This window comes from Siphateles boraxobius, unplaced genomic scaffold (genome assembly GCF_051911475.1).
Source record: "Siphateles boraxobius isolate OS27281-9 unplaced genomic scaffold, OSU_SipBor_1 9, whole genome shotgun sequence".
In the NCBI taxonomy this organism is placed as follows: Eukaryota; Metazoa; Chordata; class Actinopteri; order Cypriniformes; family Leuciscidae; genus Siphateles; species Siphateles boraxobius.
The window spans coordinates 7,475,940-7,503,512 of NW_027509219.1; the positions used below are offsets into that span (position 1 = coordinate 7,475,940).

At 38.2% G+C, this 27,573-nt stretch overlaps 1 protein-coding gene across 1 annotated transcript in view; it reads right to left on the reverse strand.

The window, feature by feature from the left end:
• Positions 1-17,058, reverse strand: part of tti2 (TELO2 interacting protein 2) — a 32,705-nt gene extending 15,647 nt beyond the window's left edge. The window contains exons 1-2 of the mRNA XM_077223248.1: positions 16,196-17,058; positions 8,378-8,564 (exon numbers count right to left, since the gene is read on the reverse strand). Of these exons, the coding sequence (XP_077079363.1) occupies positions 8,378-8,564; positions 16,196-16,827 (819 nt within the window). The 5' untranslated portion in view covers positions 16,828-17,058. The remainder of the gene's footprint in view (positions 1-8,377; positions 8,565-16,195) is intronic.
• Positions 17,059-27,573: the final 10,515 nt, after the last annotated feature.

Sequence of the window (27,573 nt, forward strand, 5' to 3'; positions counted from 1 at the left end):
CTTCAATAAAAAAATGGCATAACCTTGTAAAAGAGCTCATCCCAATGGAATTTTTAACATGTATATTACATTCTTCAACAGATGTATTCAATCGGATATGGACACCCTATTTGGACTATGTTTCTCTCACTTTGGACGATTGCTTACATTTTTCTTGAAAGCTGTTGTGTTGGCTCAAAACGAGAAGCCTATTCCTGTGAATGTTTATGTATCTTCCATTGTAACCTATCTTTTTATTTTATTTCATTGAGAATTGATTTGAGAATTGTGCTTTTAAGGTCCTTTTTTTTTTTTTTTTTTTTTGGTGTTGTTTGTTCTGTTGGAACAAAACTAACAAAATTTCAATAAAAAAAAAAAGAAAAAAAATGATTGTATATTATCAGTACATCTGAATCAAATTAACTTATGTATTAAAGCATCTTAGTTGATTATTGCTCTCTAAATTAGTAGTTTTAGGGGACGTTGTCAGGTAAAATAAAGGTCATTGGATAAAGTTAATACCGCATAACAAACCACTAACAGCCTATTAATGGTTAAACCCGTTCAATTAATGCATGTTTATCATTTGTTGTGTAATAAGAGGGAAAGACTTCTAAACAGGGGTTAAATATAACATTGGGGAGTGTGATAGTTGTAATTGATAAAATGAGAATATCGGTTTCATTCCATATTAAATGTGCAATTACGGGAAAAAATCCTTATTTTAGATTTCATATTTGAGTAAGCAAAAACGTAGGGTTGGAGTTTTTTTATTCATTGTGTTTCTGTTGATTATTACCTGTCTATTATGTTTCAGCTCAGCTGATTTGTATTGATGGGAAAGGGAGATGCAAGTTTATAAGTAAGATTAAAAACCATGCTTAAAACGTCAGCAAGCCATTTTCTACATCAAATCACACTAGGCTAAATGGGGTATTAGTATTACAAATACTATAACTGTATTATATACTGACTACTATATACAATTTATCCCGTTTTTGTTTCCTTTATCTCTTTCAACACAAGAAACACAAAGGGGATTCAGTGGATCCTGAAGACCCCTGCACTGACGCTGTACCCTCATCTTCAGTCTCAGATCCTTGGGTTTTGCAAGACTTTACTTGCTCCTTATTTTTAATAAACATTAAACTTCCCAGTGTTGGTCTTTGTGAAAAAGTGTAGATACAAACAAGTATGATTAGCACAAAATGTTTAGGACTATTTAGATTGCTCCTGACTTGAGCATATTTCTGCTCTGTGTTGGACAGTACAAGAACAATATAGAGGAAAGGACAGACAACATGCTTGACGTGCAGTTTATTAGACATTTATAAATCCCTTGTGCTAAATCAGTGCAAAAGTGTGTATATATATATATATATATATATATATATATAGGTCATTGACAAGTAAACAAATACATTTTTTTTTAATCTTTTCAAAACTGATGTAATGTATATTTTTGTGTCATGAACAATGTATTTAAACAAGTTTCAGTTGTGAACATTTCTAAGTGTTTAAATTCACCTGAAAGTGTACCAACCTACTCATACTTGAAAGCAGTTTTTACCAGTGTTTGATAGAGATCTACAAGGATCATTAAGGCTCCTCTGGACAATGCATTATCATACATACTGTAATTACCATAATAAGAGAGCCATGTTTGCAGTTGTGCCATTCTGACATGCACATTGCTTGACAAAAGGTTTTCAATTATCTCAACAGCTATAAATCTACTGAAATGTATGTTAACAAAGGCAGGCAATGCTGGTTGACCACAATAAACATTAAATAGTAGCAGATTTTTATCTTTTAAAAACATTATTGCTGTATCTACATACACATACTACATCTAAATGTCAATGTATTATATACATATGTAAACCAACGCATTTATTGACTACAAACTACCAAAAATCACAGTTCTGCTCTCCAACTCCATCGATTTGAATTGGCGCCGAAGCACTTCCTGGAACTATCTGACGTCTACACGAATCACGTGACAACCAAGCATTTAGAACTTCCGTTGTCGCAACTCTCTCTCTATATGGCTCTGGTTCCAGGTAAGAGGATGCAACTGAACTTGGACCAATCAGCTGTGAGCAAAGTGACACATGCCTGATGCGATAAAGTCACTCCACCTGTTTCTACTCCAAATTAAAGGTCACTACTTAGCAAATGATTTTTAAAGACAAAATCGTCTAGTTTTTAGTGATGCCTATTTAGAATAATAAATTTGTATGATTTAGATATTATTTAGGGCTATGTAATTATTATACCCTTAATCAATCACAGCTGACAATTTTAGTTCATCAATTATTATTATGCAGTTTAAATGAATAAATATATAAAGGTAATATAAATACACTTTAGCATCAATAGATGAAGCTATAAAATAACTTCATGTGAGCTTAAATGTTCAATTCTCTCTATACCTTTATCAGCTGTATACAATAACTTCACAACTTTTACTTTCACTGATATACAGTAGCGAGACTTTCTTTTAGTTGTCCTCTTTCATAGACAGCTGTTTTCTTCCTGCTGTGTAAATTTGTTTTAATTCTTACTATTTTAATACTTTTATTTAATAGGTGAATTGCGCTGCTTCTCTCACGAGAAATTAATCTCAGTTTCACTCTTTCTCAACATGTGATTAGCTGTTTGGTACTGATGTCACATTAAACTCCTAAACTCAGGATCAAAGCCTGAGTTGACAGAGAAAGTTGATGGTCAGCATCATGGTACCAACAAAGCCTGGTTGGATTGGTTTGGTTTTGTCAACTCTAAACTAATCCTGTAACCCTGAGTTTGTTCAACTACCATCATGGTACAGGCCCCAGGTGATTAAGAATCAGTCAACAAATACGGTGAGTAATGTCTTGTCCTGTTATTGTCACCTGAACTTCATGTTACATGTTTAGCATAGCCTTCCCCGTCGGCAATATAGGGTTTATATGTGATAAATGTAAGGAGACAGTCAGGCTGACGGAGAAGATTTCAGAATTAGAAACACGCCTCCAAACTTTAATTGAGGATAGTAAGTGTGCTAGAGCTTTAGATACTATTTTGGATATTCCTAGCATAGTGAACTCTTTACATGATTCGGTTCCGGCTGAATTATTGCTTGTGCAGCAAGGCAAATGGGTGACGGTGAGGGATCGCTCTAGTCGCGGATCAAAAAACCACTCTTCCGTTCTGATTACCATAACAAATCGATTTGCCCCGCTCAGTGAAACACCCACTGAGAATTCTGTTGATTGTGCCCTGGTAATTGTTGATTCGATCACACGGAACCTGAAAATAGGGACACCAGCCAACATAGTCACATATTTGCAAGGAGCCAGAGCGCCTGACATCAAAGCAAATTTAAAAGGGCTGGCTAATGCTAATCGTAAATTCTCTAAGATTATTCACGTCGGCACTAATGATGTTCGACTCCGCCAGTCCTACATCACCAAAATTAATATTAAAGTCGTGTATGAACTCGCAAGTACAATGTCAGGCACTGTAATTTAATCTCTGACCCCCCTTCCTGTTCGAAGGAGTGATGAGATAGTTAGCAGATTGTCATCACTCAATGGCTGGCTGTATAAGTGGTGTCCACAAAATAATATAGAATTCATAGACAATTGGAAAAGTTTTTGGGGCAAACCTGACCTGTTGAAAAGAGATGGTGTTCATCCCTCCTGGGATGGCGCTGCTCTTCTCTCTAGTAATTTGGCTAATAGTCTTAGAGACAAAACATGACAATCTGGGGCTCAGGTCAGGAAGCAGACAGACTGGCTAAACCGACCGTCTGCTAGCGGCCTCGCATCACCAAGGTCAGATAAATCCCATCACATAGAGCCTCTTTCACCTAGATATCATCATATAGAGACTGTGTCTGTTCCCCGAATTTGGAAATCCAAAAAACTTCCAAACTGATCTAAGATTAAAAATATAATTGATATTCAACAAATAAAAAATAGATATAATACAGATGAACAAACGATAAAGCTTGGGTTGCTGAACATCCGATCCCTTACTTCAAAAGCGCTCATAGTTAATGATATGATTTCAGATTATAACCTAGATGTGCTGTGTATGACAGAAACCTGGCTAAAACCAAACGATTACATTACTTTAAATGAGTCCACCCCCCATGATTACTGTTATAAACATGAACCTCGCCTGAAAGGCAAAGGGGGAGGTGTTGCTGTAATTTATAGTAATATTTTCAAAACCACTAAAAAATCCAGTTTTAAATATACTTATTTTGAAGTGTTGGTGCTTAATGTAAAAATATATAATGTAAACGATAAATCAAGTTTGAGAATTCTGCTGGCAACTGTATACAGGCCACCAGGGCACCATAAAGATGTTATCAAAGAATTTGCTGACTTTCTATCAGAATTAGTATTGACTGCAGATAAAGTCCTAATTGTTGGTGATTTTAATATACATCTAGATAATGAAAAAGATGCAATGGGATTGGCATTTAAAGACATTCTTAACTCTATTAGAGTTAGACAACACGTGTCAGGACCTACTCATTGTCTAATCTAATATTATCACATGGAATCAATGTTGATGCTGTTGAAATTCTGCAGCAGAGCGACGACATCTCAGATCATTATCTAGTCTCATGTAAATTACATTTAGCCAAGGCTGCAAAGCCAATTCCGTGTTACAAGTATGTTAGACCTATCACTTCTGCCACTAAAGATTGCTTTATCAATATTCTTCCTAATCAGTTTCATCATCTCAGCATCCCAGATAGCTTAGAAGAACTTGATATTGCAACAGAAACTTTTAACTCTCTCCTTTCCAGCACTTTAGACACAGTTGCTCCGTTGCGCTTAAAGAAGATTAAAGAAAATAGTCCAACGCCGTGGTACAACGAGCACACTCGGGCCCTTAAGAGAGCAGCCAGAAAAATGGAGCGCAACTGGAAGAAAACAAAACTAGAGGTATTTCGGATTTCATGGAAGGAGAGCTCGATTGCTTACAGAGAGGCTTTAAAAGCTGCTAGATCTGCTTATTTTTCAACCCTATTAGAAGAAAATAAACATAATCCTAGGTATTTATTTGAAAAAGTGGCTATACTAACGAAAAAGAAAGCTTCAAGCCCAGAAGTTTCCAAGAAACACAGCAGTAATGACTTTATGAACTTCTTCACTTACAAGATTGATAATATTAGGGACAAAATTATAACTATGCAACCGTCCAACACAGCATCGCATCAGGGAGTGCATTATAGTCTCCCTGAGGTAAAATTTGATTCATTCATTGCCATATGAGAGGAAGAATTTTGCAAACTCGTTAATTCATCTAAATCGACAACATGTATGTTAGACCCTTTACCGACTAAACTATTGAAAGAGATGCTTCCAGAAGTCATAGATCCTCTTCTTAACATCATTAATTCGTCTTTGTCACTAGAATACGTACCAAAAACCTTTAAGCTGGCTATGATTAAACCACTTGTTAAAAAAACGCAACTTGATCCTAAAGAATTAGTCAATTACGGGCCGGTCTCAAATCTACCTTTACTATCAAAGATGTTAGAAAAAGCAGTATCCTCACAACTGTGTTCCTTTCTTGAAGGAAATGATATCTGCGAGGATTTCCAGTCAGGATTTAGACCGCACCATAGCACTGAGACAGCTCTCATTAGAGTCACAAATGATTTGCTCTTATCATCCGATCGTGGTTGTATCTCTCTATTAGTGTTACTTGATCTTAGTGCTGCATTTGACACCATTGACCACAACATTCTCTTAAATAGACAAAAAAACTATGTTGGCATTAGTGGAATTGCATTAGCATGGTTTAAATCATATTTATCTGACCGCTATCAGTTTGTAGCAGTAAATGAAGAGATGTCTTATCGATCACAAGTTCAGTATGGCGTACCACAAGGCTCAGTTCTCGGACCGCTGCTTTTCACTCTGTACATGCTACCTTTAGGAGATATCATTAGGAAACATGGAATTAGCTTTCACTGTTATGCTGATTATACTCAGTTCTATATTTCTTCCAAACCTAACGAAACTCACCAATTCACAAAATTATCGGAATGCATAGTTGATATTAAAATTGGATGACTAGTAATTTCCTACTACTAAATTCTGAAAAAACAGAGATTCTAATTATTGGACAAAAAACTTCCACACGTAATAACCTAGAATACTGTTTAACACGTCGTCAGTTAGGAACCTGGGTATGCTCTTTGATACTAATCTTTCATTTGAAAGTCACGTGTCTAGTGTCTGTAAAACTGCATTTTTCCATCTTAGAAATATATCTAAATTACGTCATATGCTCTCATTGACAAATGCGGAACAACTAGTTCATGCGTTCATGACATCAAGGCTAGATTATTTTAATGCTCTACTGGGTGGTTGCCCTGCACGCTTAATAAACAAACTACAGCTAGTTCAAAACGCAGCCGCTAGAGTTCTTACCAGAACCAGGAAGTACGACCATATTAGCCCGGTTCTGTCAACACTGCATTGGCTCCCTATTAAACATCGTATACATTTTAAAATATTGCTGATTACTTACAAAGAACTAAATGGTTTAGCTCCCCAGTACTTGAGCGAGCTCTTAACGCATTATAGTCCTTCACGTCTATTGCGATCTCAAAGTTCTGGCCAGTTGATAATACCTAGAATATCTAAATCGACTGCTGGCGGTAGATCCTATTTGTCCTAAATAGACATTTCCTATTTAGGAGCAAAACTTTGGAACAATCTTCCTAACATTGTCCGGGAAGCAGAGACAGTCTGTCAGTTCAAAGCTAGACTAAAAACACATCTCTTTGACCTAGCATTCACATAACACTCTATAGACTTCTATAATTCAATATTAGGCTGCTTAGATTAGGTCAGCCGGAACTGGGAACACTTCCCTTAAATCCTGATGTACTCGTTACATCATAAGAAGAATGGCATCTACGCTAATTTTAGTGTCTTTGTTTATCCCGAGGTTTTCCCGCAGCCTGCCGGATCCAGGCCGTTTCCAGATCTGACGAAGGACTTTCGCCTGGACCCGATGACAATGCAGTGCTGAAGTGCCAACTAGCCTCTGCCTATGGAGGATCCCTATACCACTCTACAGATAAAGCGTTGTGGATTTTTTTGGTTCGCGAAGTGATAAGATAAAATTAAATTCTGCATCAAAATTTATAGACAAGACAAGTAGTTTGTTTAGGCATGGTTTGTAAGGAATTACAAACCTGCGCACATATATTCAAACGCACATAACTATAGAATCTATTCTTAATGCGCATGTGAACGCCATCAGCCTCTATCACAGGTTCGCGTTTAAAGTCTGTTTAGAGAGAACGGTGTCGTCTTAGCGGCCCCTGATTTAATAACAAACTATCATTTAGACGGAAGTGAATCAATCAAAACTAACTTTAGCTGGAAAAAACATTTTTCAAGAACCACTATAAAACTAAACCAATCTCTGTTACCTTAAATTATATGTTTATCTCTGTAAAGCTGCTTTGAAACAATCTATATTATTAAAAGCGCTATATAAATGAGGATGACTTGATAGAAAAAAACTATACACATTATTTATTTTTGAGATATTCTTCTTTAAAAGAAAAAAGTATCAGATGTATGCAAAGTGACCCACATTTGATTTTCAACCGCTAGAAATGTGTCAAATTTACCAATTAACTCATGGAACCCCACTAAGAACTGCATATAAACCTGAAACCATATAGGCCTTTTAAAATGAAGATACCTAAAGAAATGTTTGTTAAAACCCGGATATTATTTTATTATTTAAGGATATTAAGATATCTTTAATGCTTCTGGGGTTACAGACATGCAAACTTCAGGCAAAAAGAAGAAAGAAAGCACAAGAAGTGCTTTTTCCCAACTGTCACCGTTGGCATATAATGCAACAAAGATTGCTAAAGTAAACAGACATAGATATGGTAGACATAGATAGATAGACAATAGACCTACCTATCTCTGTGTAAAAATAAAATAATGAAGCTGCCATCTCTTTGAAGTCATTTTTACCCCTCTGTAATTTGGCTCCAAATCTCAGGTGAAAATTATCATTTTGCATTTAACATTTTGGCTTTAATCACTATTTATGTTTGTCTTTCTTCAGAAAAAATATTAACAAAATAAAAAATTTGACCCGGGGAAGTTTCAGAAATATGGTTGATTTGACCCTAAAGTGACTAAAATTCAGAGACACAACAATCTTTAAGGGTACATGAACAGCTGTAGAATATTAACTATTTATTGAATTACAAGCATATTTAACATTACTCCATCAGCTTATTTCATGGAGCTTACTTGAATGCGAATGGAGAAGGTAATTCTAGAATTAATTAATGTTGCATTTTATAATTGGCAGATTTAGAAAAATAATTACAAAAATGACTTACCACATTGAGAACAATGTGATGCAGGCAGTGCACACCCAATACTTTGTTTTCTGTGTGATAATCATCAGATATAAGCAAAGACGGTGGAAACACCTTCTCCAAATACTCCGTTAAACAGGGTCGTCCAACCTGAACCAGCACCCAGAAGAACACATGCTTCACTGCCTGGTTACGCTTCCAGCTCTCCCTGAACAGAATAAGGGACATGCTTGAGTGCATGTATTACTGTGATTTAGCAGTAAGGTGCTGTAGGATTACTGTATTTAACTGTGAATGTCTATATATTACTGTGATTTAGCATAAATGATGGACCAATCAAAACTGGTAAAACAGTGATTTAACTTTTATTTTTTAGAAGAAAAATACAATTTTATAACAGGAATAAACACTGGGTAACAGTGTGTCAAAAGAGAAAGAAGAAGAGAAAGAAGGAAGAAAAGACAAAAGGGTGGGAAAAGAGAGGGTTGCAGGTGTCTCGCCCCTTCCCTTGCAGCAGGCACCTGCATAGTGTGGGTTCTGTCCACTATCTACAAAACAGACAAAAAGTTTAAGTTACTCTGTCGTGGACTGGCTCCCTGTAATTATGGTACTTGAATTGTAAAACTAATCCTAAAATGTCTACAATTTAAGTAATTTCAAATATATAACAAGTGGCTATCTCTTGAGGAAAATTCTGTCAGTATTTACTCACCCTCATGTTGTTCCAACCCCGTAAGACCTTCGTTCATCTTCGGAAGACGAATTAAGATATTTTTGATTACGTCACGGCAGTTTCCTGTGGCGTCGCTATGACGACCAGGTACTATTGGGAGGCACTATCTGCAATTGAAAACGGAGCGAAAAGCGAGCCGAGACGAGTCGAGTCGAGCTGGTACTGGTAATGGAAAAGCGCCATAAGATTGAGCCACTGTAGTCACTTGGACTATTTTAACGATGTCTTTAATAACTTTTCGGGGCTGGCAAGTGTCAATCCCTTAGAAGCCTATGGAGGATTGATCCAGCTCTCAGATTTAAAGAAAAACATCTTAATTCGTGTTCCGAAGATGAACGAAGGTCTTCCGGGGTTGGAACAACATGAGGGTGAGTAAATACTGACAGAATTTTCATTTTTGGGTGAACTATCTCTTTAAATTCAAATTTTACACATTAATTTTGTCTGTCTAAACTCTCCATTGAACCAGGAGACACTTCTCGTCGCATCATAACATCATTACAACTATAGTCATATGGACTATTTTAACAATGTTTTTACTACCTATCAGAGATGCTCACAAGTCTCTGAGCTAGAGTCCAAGTCAAGTCTCAAGTCTTTGAGCTAGAGTCAGAGTCAAGTCTCAAGTCTTCGAGCTAAAGTCCAAGTCAAGTCTCAAGTCTTTGAGCTAAAGTCCAAGTCAAGTCTCAAGTCTCTTGTGGTTATAATAAGTGTTGCATCACGTACAGCGACCCATCCAGGCTGCTTAGAACACTGCATAGCTATTAAGGAATTCAAAGCATGTAATATGTTATTATGACTCCTTTATCTAATAGCATACAATATCAGCTTTGATTTAGGTATATAATCAGTGTAAACAGGCTATTTCAACATGACAAAAACACCAAGAATACTTTACTTTTAAGTTAATATCTGTATCTGTAAAAATTGAGGTTCTGAAGAAAAAGGACTCTCATGTCTGTTGCTGAATTATAATGAAAGGCCTTGGCTCCTATTGTGCTGGCTCTGTGGAGCCATTAGACCAAATATAGAAAATGTTATAGCCTACCTCACAGCACTAAAATTGACATAGTGCAAAACATCACAGTAGCTAAATGCAAAACACTATTGCAACCAAATGATGTGAAATACATGGTTCATATATTTGTGGCGGCCTGCCACACATTGATTTTCGATTTATTTTTTTATTTTTACTAAGCCTATTTAAAATCGTATTTGATTGCAGAGCGCCGTAGCGCATTCGCGCAGCACTACCTCTCGCACGTCTCTCTCTCTCTCTCTCGTACACCCACCTCTCGCGCTCTGGAACACCATGAGGTGCACGCGCGCAGATACCCCATATTTTGCATTGAGCGCTTCTTTTGTTTGGCCCGTCTTGTTTGAAGTTTTTAAACCCAAAGCTGACGATGAATGGCAGCAACGGCCGGTGATGTCGACATGTTTGTTTGTTGTCCTCTCATGTGTGGCCGCGCGCGCGCACGTAGTACGTGTTATGTAGGCAGGTTTTAGGTAACGGGTCAGAGGGAGGGGAATAACAGCGTGCTCATCAGACGTTTCCTAAAAATAAACATTGTTCACGAGTCCCGCAGCTCGAGTCCGAGTCGAGTCTGAAGTCTTTCGAGGACGAGTCTCAAGTCGAGTCTGAAGTCACTGTGTGTGCGACTTAAGTCGCACTCGAGTCCGAGTCTCAAACTCGAGTCCCCATCTCTGCTACCTATCTGGGGCTTGAAAGCGGTTATAACATTGCAGTCTATAGGCGGGATCAGAAAGCTCTCGGATTTCTTAAAATTATCTTAATTTGTGTTGAACAAAATTCTTATGTGTTTGGAACATCATGAGGTAGTGTAATTAATGACAAAATTTACATTTTTGGGTGAACTATCCCTTTAATAGCTTCAGTAAACATACTTACTGTAAACAACAAACTTACTGCCTAACTACATCTAGCTTAACACAGAGACGTGTTTGGTTAGTCTGTTCTGAAGTTGGAAGTTAGATTGACATCCATTCAAAGTCAATGAGCTTCCTGATCAGTGTACAGACTTGCTGGTTTATGTGTCCTCTCTGCCTCTTAGATTTTGTATCTGGGTTGATGCCCAAGAAGCACCTATAAACAAAAAGACAGAAGAAAGCCGTTCCCAGGTGTCAGTTCCCAGTCACCACCTTCAGTGGTCACTACTGTTGCAGTACCTGCAAAAATAAGTTAGCTCAGTTTTAACAAGGTGAAATTACTGTGATTCAGTTAAACGGTAACCATTTAAATAACAGCAACTGATAAACATTTCCATCACAAACACACAGTCAAGAATAGTCCTGCAACAAAGTAGAGGTGTGTGATTTACCCAGGCAAAGCATTTGCACACAACAATTTACATAATTTACTGTTTGAAGTAAGAGGAGTTGCCTGTTGCCTGTCATTCTCCCTATAGCTGTTTCTGCTCGTAATCTTCCTCCTAGAATTATTAACTTACCCATTCACAGACAAGTTTTACTGTAGTTCACAGACAAGTTTTACAGTTTTACTGTAGAATAGCACAGCTAACGAAGCTCTAATAATTCAGTGATAAACACATTTAATTTCCTATATCTTTTTCACAATAAAAGCAGCCAGTTGTTTTGTAACGCACTTTATTTTTCTGTTGACGAGACAGAAAACGGCTGCTCCATTTCACACACACAGCAGGGGAGAAAATTATGAAGAAGCCCAGCTAACGTTACTAATTTGAGATTAATTTATTCCACCTTTGCCCAAATCCACAACACTATGATTTATCTAGCTGATAATAACGGTCATAATACCCACATTAAGGCCACAGCTTACCTTATAACTTTATTTCCCGGTGGTCACCGTACAAAAATGCTGTGGGAAAAGAGAGAACGCTGTTACTACTAAAAAAACTAATAAAAGCATTAAGCAAAGCTAAAGTAAAATTTTCTACATTTGAAGTTACCTAACATGACGTCTCACAGTTACTAACTTAATACGGTACAATAGGCTCATTAACACTACAATCAACGTCTGTTCATTCAAATTTGCGCGCCTAAACCTAGACGTGAGTCTGCTCCAGCTAAGTTACAAAAACATGACAACAGAACCTACATCTAATGCTGATTTGGTTCATACTTTTAAATAACATGCATTATCATATAAAAAACAGTCATCAAATTGACAAAGTTTGACATTTAAAAACTTACCACTGAATCCATCGAATGACACCACGGAGGAAATCAGAGAGTTCAGTCCGCCGGCTCCAGGCCGTATCCGGAACTGATGAAGGACCTGCGCCTGGACACGACGACAACACAGTCCTGAAGTGTCAAATAGTCTCTCCCTTGTGAAGACCTCCTTCCCTTTACCTCTGTACTGATAAAACGTTGTCAGGATAATTCCGATACACGTGGCTACGCGGAAGCGATAAAAGATTCTCAGAGCCACCAGGCACTGTTTTATGCAAATGAGCGGCATTAAAGGTTTTCAAGTTAGAACTGTGTTGAGTTAATTACTAGTTAATTACTGATGATCGTTGCGACGGAAGTGAATCAACTAGCTGAACAATAACTTTATTCTAGAGCTCCTGTAAAGCCAAAACAATCTCTGTTACTTTAATTTACTATTATCACTATAAAGCTATTTTGAAACAGTCCATATTGTTAAAAGCGCTATATAAATGAAGGTGACTTGACTTGACTCAGATGGCGCGTTGCAGCGCAAAAAAGGAGGAATTCACAGTAGTTTCTTGTAATAGCCCCGCCTGCATTATTTTCACAGTAAAAGTCTAAATATGGTATTATATTGTGAAATATCACAATGAAGTGTGAAGTGGTGAAGTGAAGCCTGTGAAGTGGTAATAATGTAATTTACTGTGAAATATTAGTTATATCTTGTGAAATCCTGGAAATATTTTACAGTGTATTATTATTATGTGCTCTGGGGTCATTTCTGTGTTTTATTCTAAAAAAGAATAGCAGACTTTCAGAAAAATGCCCCGGTCAAGCTTATTTGTTTGTAACTTGATCATTTACACAATGACAAGAAAATGAACATGACTCGCACTCTTTTCTATATCTGAATGTTTACAACAGACAAAATTAGGGATACATACCAGTGTCGGTATAAGGCCCGCTGCGCTCGTACTAATAAAAATGCTCCGATTTTAACAACCGATACCACACAGCGTGTGCACAGTGTTTGGTCCAGGTCCAGACAAAGAAACGCATATGAGGATAAAAGAGAAGGGTGTCTGTGAAGTAAATGTATCCATTAGGGAAATATTAAACAAAATATAGTAACGCCACCTATATAGCTGTGGTGTGTGAGCTGATAAGCGCAGCGGAACAGATGCACGAGCTTGTCGAGCACATCCCTTTTTGGGGATCCCTCTCATCCCTTTTTTTTCATCCCATCAGTGGAAAGTTGTAGTTCGGCCGGATATGTAAATGATAAAAAAAAGTAAAACCAGGCACGTATTACTAAGATTAACTGACGGGAGAGAGAGAGCAAGAGAGAGAGAGAGAGAGAGAGAGTGAGAGAGCGAGCGCACATCTGATGCCTGCTCTTGATTGCTGATCGTTCACTCAGAACACATGCATCATTTGGATTAAAACTAAATTGTAATTGTAAGTAAAACATAAACTGTTACGTGATTTATGTATAACGAGTGGTTCCTCACATTAATACAGGACGTTTGCAAGTCAAGAAGTTTCATGAGCGCAAACGTCCGAAGCGCACGCCCTTGAAAGCTGCCTCAGACAGCGTATAAATACTGAATTAAATTCTCTTTCACGTATTGCGTTTGAATGGACAAATTCACACAAAATTATGTAAAACGTCAGTCTTGGCGAGTATCCTGGTAAACGTAGTTGGTTATGTCCTAGTGAACGTAAACAAAGAAAATGCACAGTAGGGAAGGCTATATTGGATCCGTGCATTTCGGTCTTGAAGGGACAGCAGCCTAATAAACCTGCTGCTGTTGTTACAGCTGCTTTTTACTGTTAATCAAACTGCAAAAGACAAAGTAATCACTCACTGATGTTAAAAGCAGAGATATGCAGTACTTAGGGGTTCCATGACTCAATTGGTAAATTTGACACGTTTCTAGTGGTTGAAAAGCAAATATGGGTCACTTTGCATAGAGCTGATACTTTTTTCTTTTAAAGAGGAATATCTGAAGAACAAATACTGTGTATCGTTGTTTTCTATCAACACAGTTGCATGTCTGCGTGCCATGAATATTTTTTCCAAAGTTTGCATGCCTGTGTGACCATTTTCTATGGTCGAAAATCAAATATTACTGAATTACTTTTATAACTTTATATAGATTCATCTATATTTAATTTATACAGTGATGAATATGCAGTATTATTTCACATTTGATTACTTTATTCAAATTATGTACTGAAAACTACTGTTAGAGCTACCTGAAAAAAAAACAACACCAAAACAGCTGCTTATTTCATTTGTAGCCTTTCTTTGTTCTATTGTATTTATTTGAGCTATTTGTAATTTGATTATTTGTTCTTATTATATTACTGACCGACTGCTTGTCTTAAATAATGTTTTAAATTTACAATAATTAGGCAGGTAGTTTTTGCTGTAGTATCAAAATTGGAATAGAGCATTGTGATATTTGACACTGACCCAATCCTCAGCACTGAGCCCTGCTGAAGCAGCTCTAAACATGTGCTATGCAATTAAATGATACATTTTAACATATTAGAACACAAGGTTTTTTCTCAATTTCTGTGACGTAATGGAGTTTGGGTTCCTTGCCACTATTGCCTCAGGCTTTCTTAGTTGGGGTTTAAAAGACACATATTATTGACTTGACTGTACTAAGACTACTGACACACTGAATTGAGCTGGATCATGACACTATTGTCTCCTGGAGAGCTGCCTAAAAGCTGAATCGACTTTGTTTTAGTCCGACATTGGTCTGGCTCGAGCTGAATAACAAAACACTTTTGTCTTCTGTGGAGCTGCTTATAGTTGAATTGAACTCATTCCATAATTGATTAACTTTACAAAATTATTGAACTGAACTGAATCCACACTGAACTGACTTGAGTTGAATGACACTTATCTTTTTAGAGCTGCTTTACAACAGAATTATTTTCTTCATCATTGATTGTTATTTTCCTGTTTATTTTTGTAAAGCTGCTTTGAAACAGCCTGCAAAACACTATAAATAAAAGTGACTTGACTTTTTGACCAATGAATTCCAATGATTGTTCCACAATGTTTCCTATCATATGTGATTACTGGATATGGATTATAAAAAAAGTTGTTTGGATTAAGACCAATTCTCTATAAATCTTTTGACTAATTTATTTAAAATAATTGGTGGTTCGAAGACTAATAAAACAACAAGACCACCATCTAGCTGATGAAATATTTTTGAAATAATTAAAAAAATATATTGGTTACACTTTATTTCACAGTATGAGTACTTACAGTGTACTTACCCAAGAAAGTACTAGTAAAGTAATATAAGGTAACTACATAGGTTTAAGGTTAGGTTTAGGGTTAGTAACTAGTTATAACCCAGTTATTGTAATGAATACATAGTAAGCTATGTATGTACATGGGGAACAGGACTAAAATAAAGTGCTACATTTAATATTATTACTAAAATATTTTTGAGTTAAGAAAACTTAAAAAAATATATATATTTTCCTATGTATTTAATATTTACTTAATTTTTAAAACAATTCACAGTTGATGCTAATAAAAACAAAGGTTACACTTTATTTTAAGGTGTCATTGTTACAGTGTAATTATATATTTAAGTACTGAGTAATATTAAGCAACTACATGTTCTTACTATAGGTTTAGGCTAGGATTATGATTTGGTTGAGGATTAGTTGCATGTAATTATGCATAAGTTACTATGGTAAGTACATGTAACATATGTAACAAGGACACTGTAAAATAAAGTGTTACCAAAACAAATTCTAAAAAGCACACTCCCAAAACTGAAAATTGTATACACAAAACTATACAGTATATTAAGACTTAGGCTATCGTATATGAGATCTAAATGTACTGCATAGTAGGAACAAATATTCGCAGAGCTTTTGTACTGATGCTGTGACTTTATGAAACTCACTTGGTTAATTCTGGCTGCAGTGTGTCAAGAACTGGCCCTAGAACTCCTTTCTGGTCCTCATCAAGTTTTCCAGACAGCAGCTCTTGCACTGACCGGCTGCCTGTCAATTCCACTACTGATGTTAAGAGTTCCAGAGCTCTTTTTCTGGAGGCTGCACTGGTCCAAGGCTGCTCCTGCAAGTGTGTAATGGAAAATATACAGTAGGTGGGTGCTAGAATGCGAACTAGAGACCTGATTGCTGGACTGTTTTGATCCTCCAGTGCATTCTGAATTTGCAGAGACAACGCAAGAAGCACAGTGCTAACAGCATGAGCTTTGGCTGGTATGTCCTCGTAATACTTAGCAGGTAGAGTGCCACTGTCTGTGTCACATACTGGCAGGACAGCGTAACGGGTAAATGAGTTCACTAAGCTCAAATACTGGCCTCGTAAATCAGTGATCCCCTCAGGAAAGAGCCAGGAAAGAGGAGCGTTTGCGAGTAGCTCTGCTGTGTCTTCCAAGATGCGCGCACGATTCTCATGTGCTTCTTCCACCTCGAAATGCTCACGAATGTGACTCAAAGCAGCAAGAACAGAGCAGGAACCCGCGGTGTCTCCGATTTTTATCACCTGAAGAACGTCTGCCACATCCATTGCGTTGTTTTAAATTCAACAATTCGTGACCGTAGAGAAATATGAAGATCATATGGCAAATAGTAGCTCAAGACCACTGATTTCTATAACAGTCTTAACACCTCTAGCATGTATTTAAAAAAAAAAAATCATTTAGTCTTATCTATGCACTATAAAACAAATTATTTACCGATATACCTACATCACTTCGACTCAATCTATTTTATGAAGCGGGTTGTTTAAGTGCAACCATTAAATATTTCCTCAGAAACTCGACCCGTACTATAAAAGTTCCCATGTTGAAACGACATATCCAAGTAAGGCACTTGAAATAAAAAAGGTGATATAAGTGATCACTTGTGGCTTTTTCTGTTGCTAAAGGTGATTTTTTTCTGTAAGATTTTACAGATTATTTTCTTACAGTCAAATAAACTGTTCTTATACTAAGAAAACCATCTTATACTAAATTATTCCATTATTTATGAAACCGTCTTAAGTATATTTTTAAAAACTAATTTCAATATATTTTAATGTTCATGAAATAAAAGGCCCCTATATTATATAATATAATAATCACCATATAATCAAAATATTTAGCGCCTAATGGGACATGGAATACAGAGAAAGTTTGTGTTTACTCCACTGATCTATATGATATTTATATTTGATGTTTATAATAGATCAAGGGAGCTTTACTGGGATTTACTGTTTACTGTTTTCTGGATTACCCAATGGGCATTATGGGCAGGGGCCCAAGCGATGGTTAGGAGAAAAAAAACGTATTTTTTTACATTTTTGATAACGGAGCGTATATTTGCATATATGGTGCCTATCTTTTTAGCAAAAAGATAATACAAGACACTGTGCCCAGGGGCCTCTGAATTCTTAATCGGCCCTGGACGTTACTTTGTAGGGCAACTGGCAGTTTAGACTAAAATCCTATCCAAAAACCCAATAGGATTTGCATTGGCTTTTGGATTTTCGCTAAAAACAAGCTCTGTGATAAACAAGTGTATGATATTTGCACGTTTTGTCCATCAAGATAATTATCACAGATGAACACAACTTTTATGACTTGAACGTACATGAATGCCACCACAAAGTCGATGATAGCATAACCTGCCCCAACCACTAACCCACTATAACTATACTATAACCAAGGGGGTAATCCATCAGCCGGAAACTGAAGCCTCCCTGGGGGCCGCCATTGTAGCAGACCATCACCTGCTGTTAGCATTCCATTGACTCCAAATTAATTTTGACCTCACTTTGACAGCGAAAGACTTTACATTTGAGGCGTCCAAAGACTTAATTTGTCCATTATTTATTTCTAAAGAAACACGACAATGTATCAAAGGCTCCCTTACTTTGTATCTTACGTTATGGCCCCGTTTTTGTAAAAATAGGCTAACGATTGCGTAAAACCACACGACTCTCTGTGGCACAGTAGAGAAATTACCGTATAGACAGGAGGAGAAGCTCTCAGGCAGTCTTTTACTGTCTATGAGGCAATCAGGGGGACATAGAGGCATCTTCAAGGGAGAAGCCTATGGGCTCGAGGGTCCATAAAAGCAGCAGGACAAAATATTTCGACAACGTTTTTGAGGAATTGGAAATAAATAATGTGGCACAGCTACTAGAAGATTTACAACTGTCAGACAGTTGCTCACGTCACATCTTCGTCGTCAAGCTCAGTTTGAGCCTGCGCAGTACGCTCAGCCATCAGGTAGTGAGTGCTTCTAATGGGTTTCACGTTTCTCCGTTGAAATCAAGGGGGTTGCTGTGTCCGATTATAACCACTTCACTATAACTATAAGCGCAACCTTAACGAATGCGAACGCCACCCAACCTTTAAATCTACCCTTAATGACGCTAGCTCCACGCCAACACAGATTTGAGACTGCTGGCCTGGCTCTGTTGTCCTAAGACTCAGACTGCTGTGATGTATGGTTCTGCAGTTGGTTATAATTGCGGAAAGTGACTTGAACGCACCTGACGTCATAAACACGACGAGTTTAAGTTTATCAAGCGACGAGAATACTTTTTGTGCGCAAAAACAAACAAAAATAACGACTTTATTTCAACTATTCATTTCCTTCTCTGTGGACCTCTATTCAGTTAACGTAGTGTGATAACGTAGAGCTACGTCACACGTAGGCTCACTATTAGCAAACGCTGGTCATGTGGGTGTTGCGTGTGACGTATAAGAACAGTGTCACGTGAAGTAGACAAGAGACGCAGATTCAAATGCAGAGTGATTTATTCGGATGCCAAATAGGAAAGGTACAAACTCCAACCCCAGGAACAAACGGGAGGACACAAACTGGAACACATAACATGTACAGCGAATCGGCACAAGACAGCAAACACAGGGAGATTAAATAGGCTAACAAACAAAAGAGGTAACAAGGCAGACAGGTGGGGGAAATAAACAAATAACGGAAATAAACCAATAACGAGCTAACAAGATGGGCGGGGTTGACAATTAGACAAGAGAGCACATGGCACAAGAAACAACAAAACACTCATGTGCTAACACAGGACCAGACTAGACATAAACACGTGACAAACCGGCCGTGTAACAGTCCTGTCACAAACCCATGGGAAAATCCAGACAGAGGTGACAGAACTGTGACACTACCCCCCCCCCCCCCCCCCCCTCAAAGGGACGCCACCTGGTGTACCCAAGGAGGGACACCAAAACCCAGACAAAAACACACAACGAGCAAGACCACAAAAATAAAACAAACAAATCAGGACACCAATACACAAGGAAATGGAGGTAGAGGAACCAGGGAGGGACGGGAGGGCCGAGATTTCAGACTATGAGCCAGGATAACACAGATCTAGCAGGGCACCAGGGCGAAGCAGACAGTCCATCGGGCGGCCAGGGCGAAACAGACGACCCATCGGGCGGTCAGGGCGAAGCAGACGACATCGGGCGACAGGGCGAAGCAGACGACCCATCGGGCGGCCAGGGCGAAGCAGACGACCCATCGGGCGGCCAGGGCAAAGCAGATGACCCCTCGGGCGGCCAGGGCACAGACGATCCCTCGGGCGGCCAGGGCGGAGACGACCCCTCGGGCGGCCAGGGCGGAGACGACCAGGGCGAAGACGACCACTCGGGTGACCACGGCACAGGAACAGAACCTGGCTCAGGAACAGCAACAGACACCGGCTCAGGAACAGCAACAGACACCTGCTCAGGAACAGCAACAGACACCGGCTCAGGAACAGCGACAAACACTGGCTCCGGCTCAGAAACAGCAGACACTGGCTCAGGAACAGCAGCAGACACCGGCTCAGGAACAGCAGCAGACACCAGCTCAGGAACAGCAGCAGACACCAGCTCCGGCTCAGGAACAGCAGACACCTGCTCCGGCTCAGGAACAGCAGACACCGGCTCCGGCTCAGGAACAGCAGACACTGGCTCCGGCTCAGGAACAGCAGACACTGGCTCCGGCTCAGGAACAGCAGGCACTGGCTCCGGCACATCGGACACGAAAGGTCTGAAGGGCATCTCCAGGATCTGGGCTAGACGTTCTAAATAGTCGGTCAGTGCCCTCGTGGCCACGAGAATGGGCATCTCCTGATCCATCTCCGACTGGGCAGACGTGGCCTGAACCGTCTCTGGATCGGCAGACGTGACTTGAACAGTTTCTGGATCGGCAGATGTGACTTGAACAGTCTCTGGATCGGCAGACGTGACTTGAACAGTCTCTGAATCGGCAGACGTGACCTTAACAGTCTCTGGATCGGAAGGCGTGACTTGAACAGTCTCTGGATCGGCAGACGTGACTTGAACAGTCTCTGGATCGGCAGACGTGACTTGAACAGTCTCTGGATCGGCAGACGTGACGTGAGCAGTCTCTGAATAGACCAGCGCCGATTTCCTTCTCCTCCTCCGTCCCTTCGAACGGTTGCATGCAGACTCTGGGTTGGCCGAACTCATCATGAAGTCCCTACGCTGGACGGAACCAGTGGCAAAGACTTCATACTGGACGAGACCAGTCTTGAGGGATTTGTGCTGGACGGGCCCCGTGGTGATCTCCTTCTACTGGGCGAACCCGACGGTAGATGAATCTCTGGGTCGAGGAGAGACTGATGTGAAGAGTGATGCTGGGACTCTCCTGTATCACCTCCTCTTCTACGGCCTCCGCGGGTCCCAGAAAATCTGGCCAATCGGGTTCCCTCAAACCGCTGAAAATCAGCAGGGGTCTTAACATTATTAGCAGTCATAGTACGGATCTCACCACTTCCCGACCGAGCGCCGGCTGCCCTGATCTCCTCATTCCTCTGAGCGCATTCCGCGAAATAATTAAATAAGGAGATCCCATTCTCCCTCTCCACGGGACAAAGTTTGCTCCGCTGAATCCACATGAGGGCCGATTCGGTCTGTCACGTGAAGTAGACAAGAGTCGCGGATTCAAATGCAGAGTGATTTATTCGGATGCCAAATAGGAAAGGTACAAACTCCAACCCCAGGAACAAACGGAAGGACACAAACTGGAACACGTAACATGTACAGCGAATCGGCACAAGACAGCAAACACAGGGAGATTAAATAGGCTAACAAACAACAGAGGTAACAAGGCAGACAGGTGGGGGATATAAACCAATAACGGAAATAAACCAATAACGAGCTAACAAGATGGGGGTGGTTTACATTAGACAAGAGAGCACATGGGACAAGAAACAACAAAACACTCATGTGCTAACACAGGACCAGACTAGACACAAACACATGACAAACTGGCCGTGTCACAGTCCTGTCACAATGGGAAAATCCAGATCGAGGTGACAGAACTGTGACAAACAGAAGCTTACGCTATTACACTAGTGAACTGACTGGAGGCCCACACAGAAGGAAATGAATAGTTGAAATAAAGTCGTTATTTTTGTTCGTTTTTGCGCACAAAAAGTATTCTCGTCGCTTGATAAACTTAAGATTGAGCCACTGTAGTCACTTGGACTATTTTAACGATGTCTTTGATAACTTTTCGGGGCTGGCAAGTTTCAATCCCTTAGAAGCCTATGGAGGAGTGATCAAGCTCTCAGATTTCATCAAAAATATCTTAATTCGTCTTCCGAAGATGAACAAAGGTCTTACGGGGTTGAAACAACATGAAGGTGAGTAAATACTGACAGAATTTTCATTTTTGGGTGAACTATCCCTTTAAGCAGCTTCTCATTCATGACACAGCTTTCAAAAAATGCAGCACTCAAGTTAAAAAAAGTTAAACTTTTAAAAGAAGCATCTCGAGAACTTGGGGGTTTCCCCATTCCACTTCCCGCGTCACACATTTTTCGAAGCAAAAACTCATTCTGCGTGAATGCCTCCTAATGGCGTTAGCTTTTGACACAACCAACCGAGTTATAATCTGCGTTTTTCCGAACTTATTCTTCTCCCTTTTTTTTTTTTACCATATAACAGCTTGGTGAGGTGATTATTTTAAATAAAAAATAATAAAATATTTGAAAAGTGGAAATAAAGTGCCTAGCAGGTTTTATTTATTAGAAGGAATAAAGTATTTAATGGGTAGATATAGGCCTAAGCAGTAAACAGCAATATGCGTTCACGCAAATAACTTTTTATTTGAATGTTTCAATAAGTGTTGACAAATTACTTTATTTGAATGTTATCTTGATATAACATGACACTAAGTTGTTACGAAAAAAATGTGCGGTGACATGACATAATTGCATTATTTTTTTTAAACGGTTCAAGGAAACTGTGGCCCTGTCCCAAATGGCACGCTCCGGACTTGTGGACTTCCTCAGAATCCACACTTTGGTGACGTCATGTATTGTAGACCTATAGGGCCCTTGGCGCGAGTCCACGAGGGCACATTGAGAGGTATTTTTGGGACAGACTCGATCGAGCCTTATCCCTCTCCATACGGAGCCGAATAAACTATATATAAAAAGGTCATCTCATCAGTCCCTTTATTAGATAAAAATCACAAATATCATAAACAAATATTATACTATTTAGCATCGATCAAGAATAGGATTTCTTTTCTTTTCTCAAATCATATCTCCATGTGAACTACACAGCCTGCTTTTACAGTTCTGTTTTGATATTGTGTATGCCACCTGGGCATCAGACAATAGATACATGCTTATTTAAAAGATGTATTGTACATAATAATACATAATATTCCATTTGAACTAAGATTACAATTGTAACACATAATGAAAATGTGCATGAGTTTCAAATGAATTTACAGGTTTAAATATTAATACTACACTTGTACAGAGTCATATGTACTACACACATATGACTCTGATTAATGCATATTCCCATTGTTAACTCATGTTCAAGAGTTCAAGTGTATACAGATCTATGGGGACTAAAACAAAATACTTTTAAAGAGAGCAAGCATGGGAGCAGCCCTCTAAACAGTATAGTCAGTTACTTCTGTCCAGTGACCAAGACTGGTGAGTTTGTGATCGTGGGATCCGCGTTAAATGGCCAGCCAGGACCCTAAGCGACATAGGTATCTGAATGAAGAAGTACAATACGGAGTTAAATAGAATAATCAAATGTCTAGATAAATTATCGGATAAATGACCAATAACCAATTGTCGTTCCAACCTAAACGTGAGGTTGTGATAAAATGGAGTCAGATAAAAGTAAATTAAACTACTAATCATTATTATGGAATTAAACTACTTTGCCACACTGAAAAGACCGAACGCCCAGTAATCCTTCACACACTTCAGTGTGTGAAACCATTGTTGGACCAGTAGTAGTATATAACATATAGCAACTGTCAAAATGATTGATTGACAGGTGGGTGTGGCTATCCTATGATCTTCCCCCACCCCTTCCGGTTCCTCCCCCTCCTGTCCCGCCCCTTCCTGTTACCTTTGACCTAGTTCCGCCCCTTCCTGTTACCTTTGACCTAGTTTCCGCCCCTTGCGGTTACAGCTTCTGTCAAAATGATGGATGTGTGACAGTTAGTTTGATCGTTTGAAGTTCATTTGATTAAGAAAAGGGTTTGATGTTAACATAAGCTTTGATGTTACAGTTACAGAATGATGTGACAGTTAGTTTGAGATGTACTGGCTTTGATGGTGACAGTTAGTTTGATTGTGTGAAGTTGGTGTTTTGGTCACCGTATCCCTGAGCAGCAGCATGTATAAATGGGTCAGCTGTGAAAGTGATAAGAAAAAATGGTGAAAGTTTATCTGTTCGGTAAAAGAATATAAAATAAAACCTCACACAAAAAGTTTGAATAAAATGTAGAACTATTCACTGAACATAGCATTTCAGTTTAAATAAAATGGGGAAAGTTTATCTGTCATAAAATCACAAAAATATTGCAAACAATCCAATGTATGAATGATATCACACTGTCTCAAAAAACATAGCGAGCGAGCGTCTATGTATGTGTGTGTGTGTGTCAAAGCAGGAATTTCCCCTGCCTCCGCATTGCTGATGACCTTGGAAGTTTATCTCACACAGAAGTTGAAAAAGCATTATGTTCATTTAAATGAAATGATTATAAAATTTACATTTAGTCATTCACAAATATTTGACACTGACTCAAGTTGAAAAACCATGCTGTTCAATTAAAAGTTATATAAATTATATAAATTAAACAAAAATAAAATCATCTTACTGTTTCACCATGGTTGAAAAAACCCCCCACAAGTGTTTCCCCTGAAGTCTTTTCTCTCTGTCACACCAGCGTGTGGCTGGCCTGGTATCTGTTTTTGTGACACGTTCCTGAGCCCATTGAAAAGCATTGTGTTCCTTTAAAAGTGTATAATTTAAAATAATAATCATATATAAAATAATTAGTTTACTAATTGTTGTTCATTTAAAATCTTACTAAATTACTGAAGTTGAAAATCATGCTGTTCATTAAAAAATCTTACTAAATTACTGAATATTTTACAAATTTACTGTACCAAATTTGTTAGATTTAGATAAAAATCATCTTACATTTTCACCAGGGTTGAAAGTAGCTTCTATCACATAGATGTCCATATTGACCCTTTAAAGTTGAAAATAACTATTTCCAAGTATTTCTCTCTCACACCAGCGTTTGACAGTCAGAGGGGTGTGTTCAGTGATCAGAATGAGACTGTGAATGTTTTGCTAAATTTATTTCATAGTGTATAAGCATTAAAAGTTTGAAATAGTTTCAAACTTATTCAATGAATTCATAAAAAAACAAATATGCTATATTGATGGTCTCTGGGGAAAACTTGACTATATTTTTTTTATTTATCAGGGTGCATGTAAAGAACTTTGAAATTTGTGACTCTCACAAGTTATCTCACACATTGTGTGAAATGTTTAATAATTCCACAAGTAGTATCTGTGAGAAAATCCTCACATAGGCCTATCTGTAGTGAGAGAGCAACAATGAAGACTTTTAGAATCTGTGATGCCTCAGGCCGAGCCCCATTGATAGCCTGCTTATAAGCTCCATCCGATCACCAGCACATCTTCAGAGAAATACGTTACTTTACAATAATGTTAACTTCAGGATATAGGGTGACAGAGCAGATGAGCCTCTGTGCATCATGTAATGTTAGTCTGCTAACGCCTTTCCAGAGCCAAAGTTTTGTTCGTACTAAATTTATTTCAAAGCATAATCGTAAAAGTTTAAATATGATCTTTTAAAAATGAAAAGATTGTTTAAATGAAATCTTTACAGTTTTAATACATTCATATCTTTTAGAAGATTACTGTAATGATTTTTGTTTAACGGTGACCTAAAGTATAATTGTTATTAATATAGCCATAATCATTTTTATACTGTAACAGCATATTATATCCCGTACACCTAAACACGACCATCACAGAAAACTGCATTTTTACATTGTTTTTTACATACTGTTCTGCACTCTCACACACTAAGTTGGTTCCATAAAATCAAATAAAGTATATAACTCAATGTATAATGACAAAATGTATTCAAACAATTTACCTTAGTTTTAGCTAAATTAATATATATAAAAATGATATATATAAATATAAAATATAAAAACTCCTTACATTTTCATAGAACTGAAGTAGTAGAAACTAACAATAAAAAAAAAACAAATAGTTTAAGATGTCATAAACAAAAACCCTCCCAGATCCTTCAGGGATAAACTATAGGGTGAGATGAAGCTTCACACCCTCACAGAGACGAGAGGAGTCACAGGCCAGATGAGCCTCTGGGGTCACAATGCCCCAGCATATGCAAAGTTAGTCTGCTTTCCACTGTTTTATTCATATTAAACTCATTTAAAAGCATAATCTTAAAATTTTAAATGAGATCTTTTCAAATTAAAAGACCGTTAAAATCAAATCTGTAAAGTTTTATTAAAATCGTATCTTCTATTTATCTTCTACTTCTGTATGATATAAATGAATTTCATAAATTTAACCTAAGGTATTATTTTTTTACTAAACATCGTTTGTTCAAAAAATAAAATAAATTTTTTTATAAATCAAGAACTGTGCTTTGGCGTCTTAGATCTTATTTCAAACAGTATTTTTGTCCATGCGACATGAAACATGGTGTCACAATGTTTTTGTTGTTTTAAAAGAAATCCCAGGACTTTATATTGCTCTTATTTAGATTAAGTTGTATCATTTAGAAAATCACCACACATGTTCAGAGACGCGATGTGCCTCTGTGGTCCATGAGTAATAAGTAAAGTTTGTCTTGAGCGAATATTTAATTTTACTCGTCTTAATTCAAAGCATGATCTTACTTTTTCTACGGTAGCTATGATCTATTGTACGTATAAGATCATTTTTACTTGTCTTGTATCTCCCGAACTATCCTTATTCATTGTGGAAACACACAGGGTGAACCCTTTTACTGAGAGTATACTATCGGTTATCTACTCAAAATATATGTAGAATTTTAAAATGTTAGCCTTTGTTGATGCGACAGGCCACATGAACAGACTTTGGAGAGAGATGATGATACTAAACCGGGAAGCATGCCCTTTGACCTCCTCGATATTCTAGGCTTTTTGTCAAATACCCTACAACTTAGTCCTTAATGGTACGCTGTGTAGGAATTTCTCCCAGCTAGCGTTGATATTGTATTTTGCATTCAAACGCATAGTGCTCTCTAGCGTCTCGCTTTTTCAAATGCGTGTTGCACCTACGGTAGCCGTTATGTGCCAAGAAGCTATGACAACACGTCTTCCAATAGCACTTCATCGAGTTTAACTATACATGTTCTACTGTTATGCTGCCTATATAATGAATTACACAACCACGGAATGAAAAAGCTTGTAATTTAGACCGTAACATCAACTTACCTGTCGAGAAGAAAGCAGACAACTTATCCTTCATTAGCTCTATCCACCTGGGAAAAGCTATCCCCATATTTACCCTCGTTTTGAATTTGCCGGACACGTCCCCCCTTTAAATTAATTTGTACGCTTTATCACGGCTACGAGGATTGCATTATGAAGTACTGTGTAGTCCAACCTTTCAAGCGCCTCTCACTGACCGCTTCAGATGGTTTCAGTCAGCCGGCTCTGAACGAAAAGGTTGGCTAGTTGAGCTAGGCTAGTGCTTTTTGTCCCTCTCTGCTATTATAGTTTTTCAAGATGGCGGAACGACATGGAGTCCTCCATGGACTTACCCATATCATGTAAATAAAGATAAGAAATTCTTTGCTTACGAGGATAAGTCAGTTCGTTGGCAAAGGTAGTTTTACACCAATGAGAAAATATTTATGAATAAAGACATTGATTTTTAGCTAATAAAATACTTTATAAAAAACTACCATAAGTTTA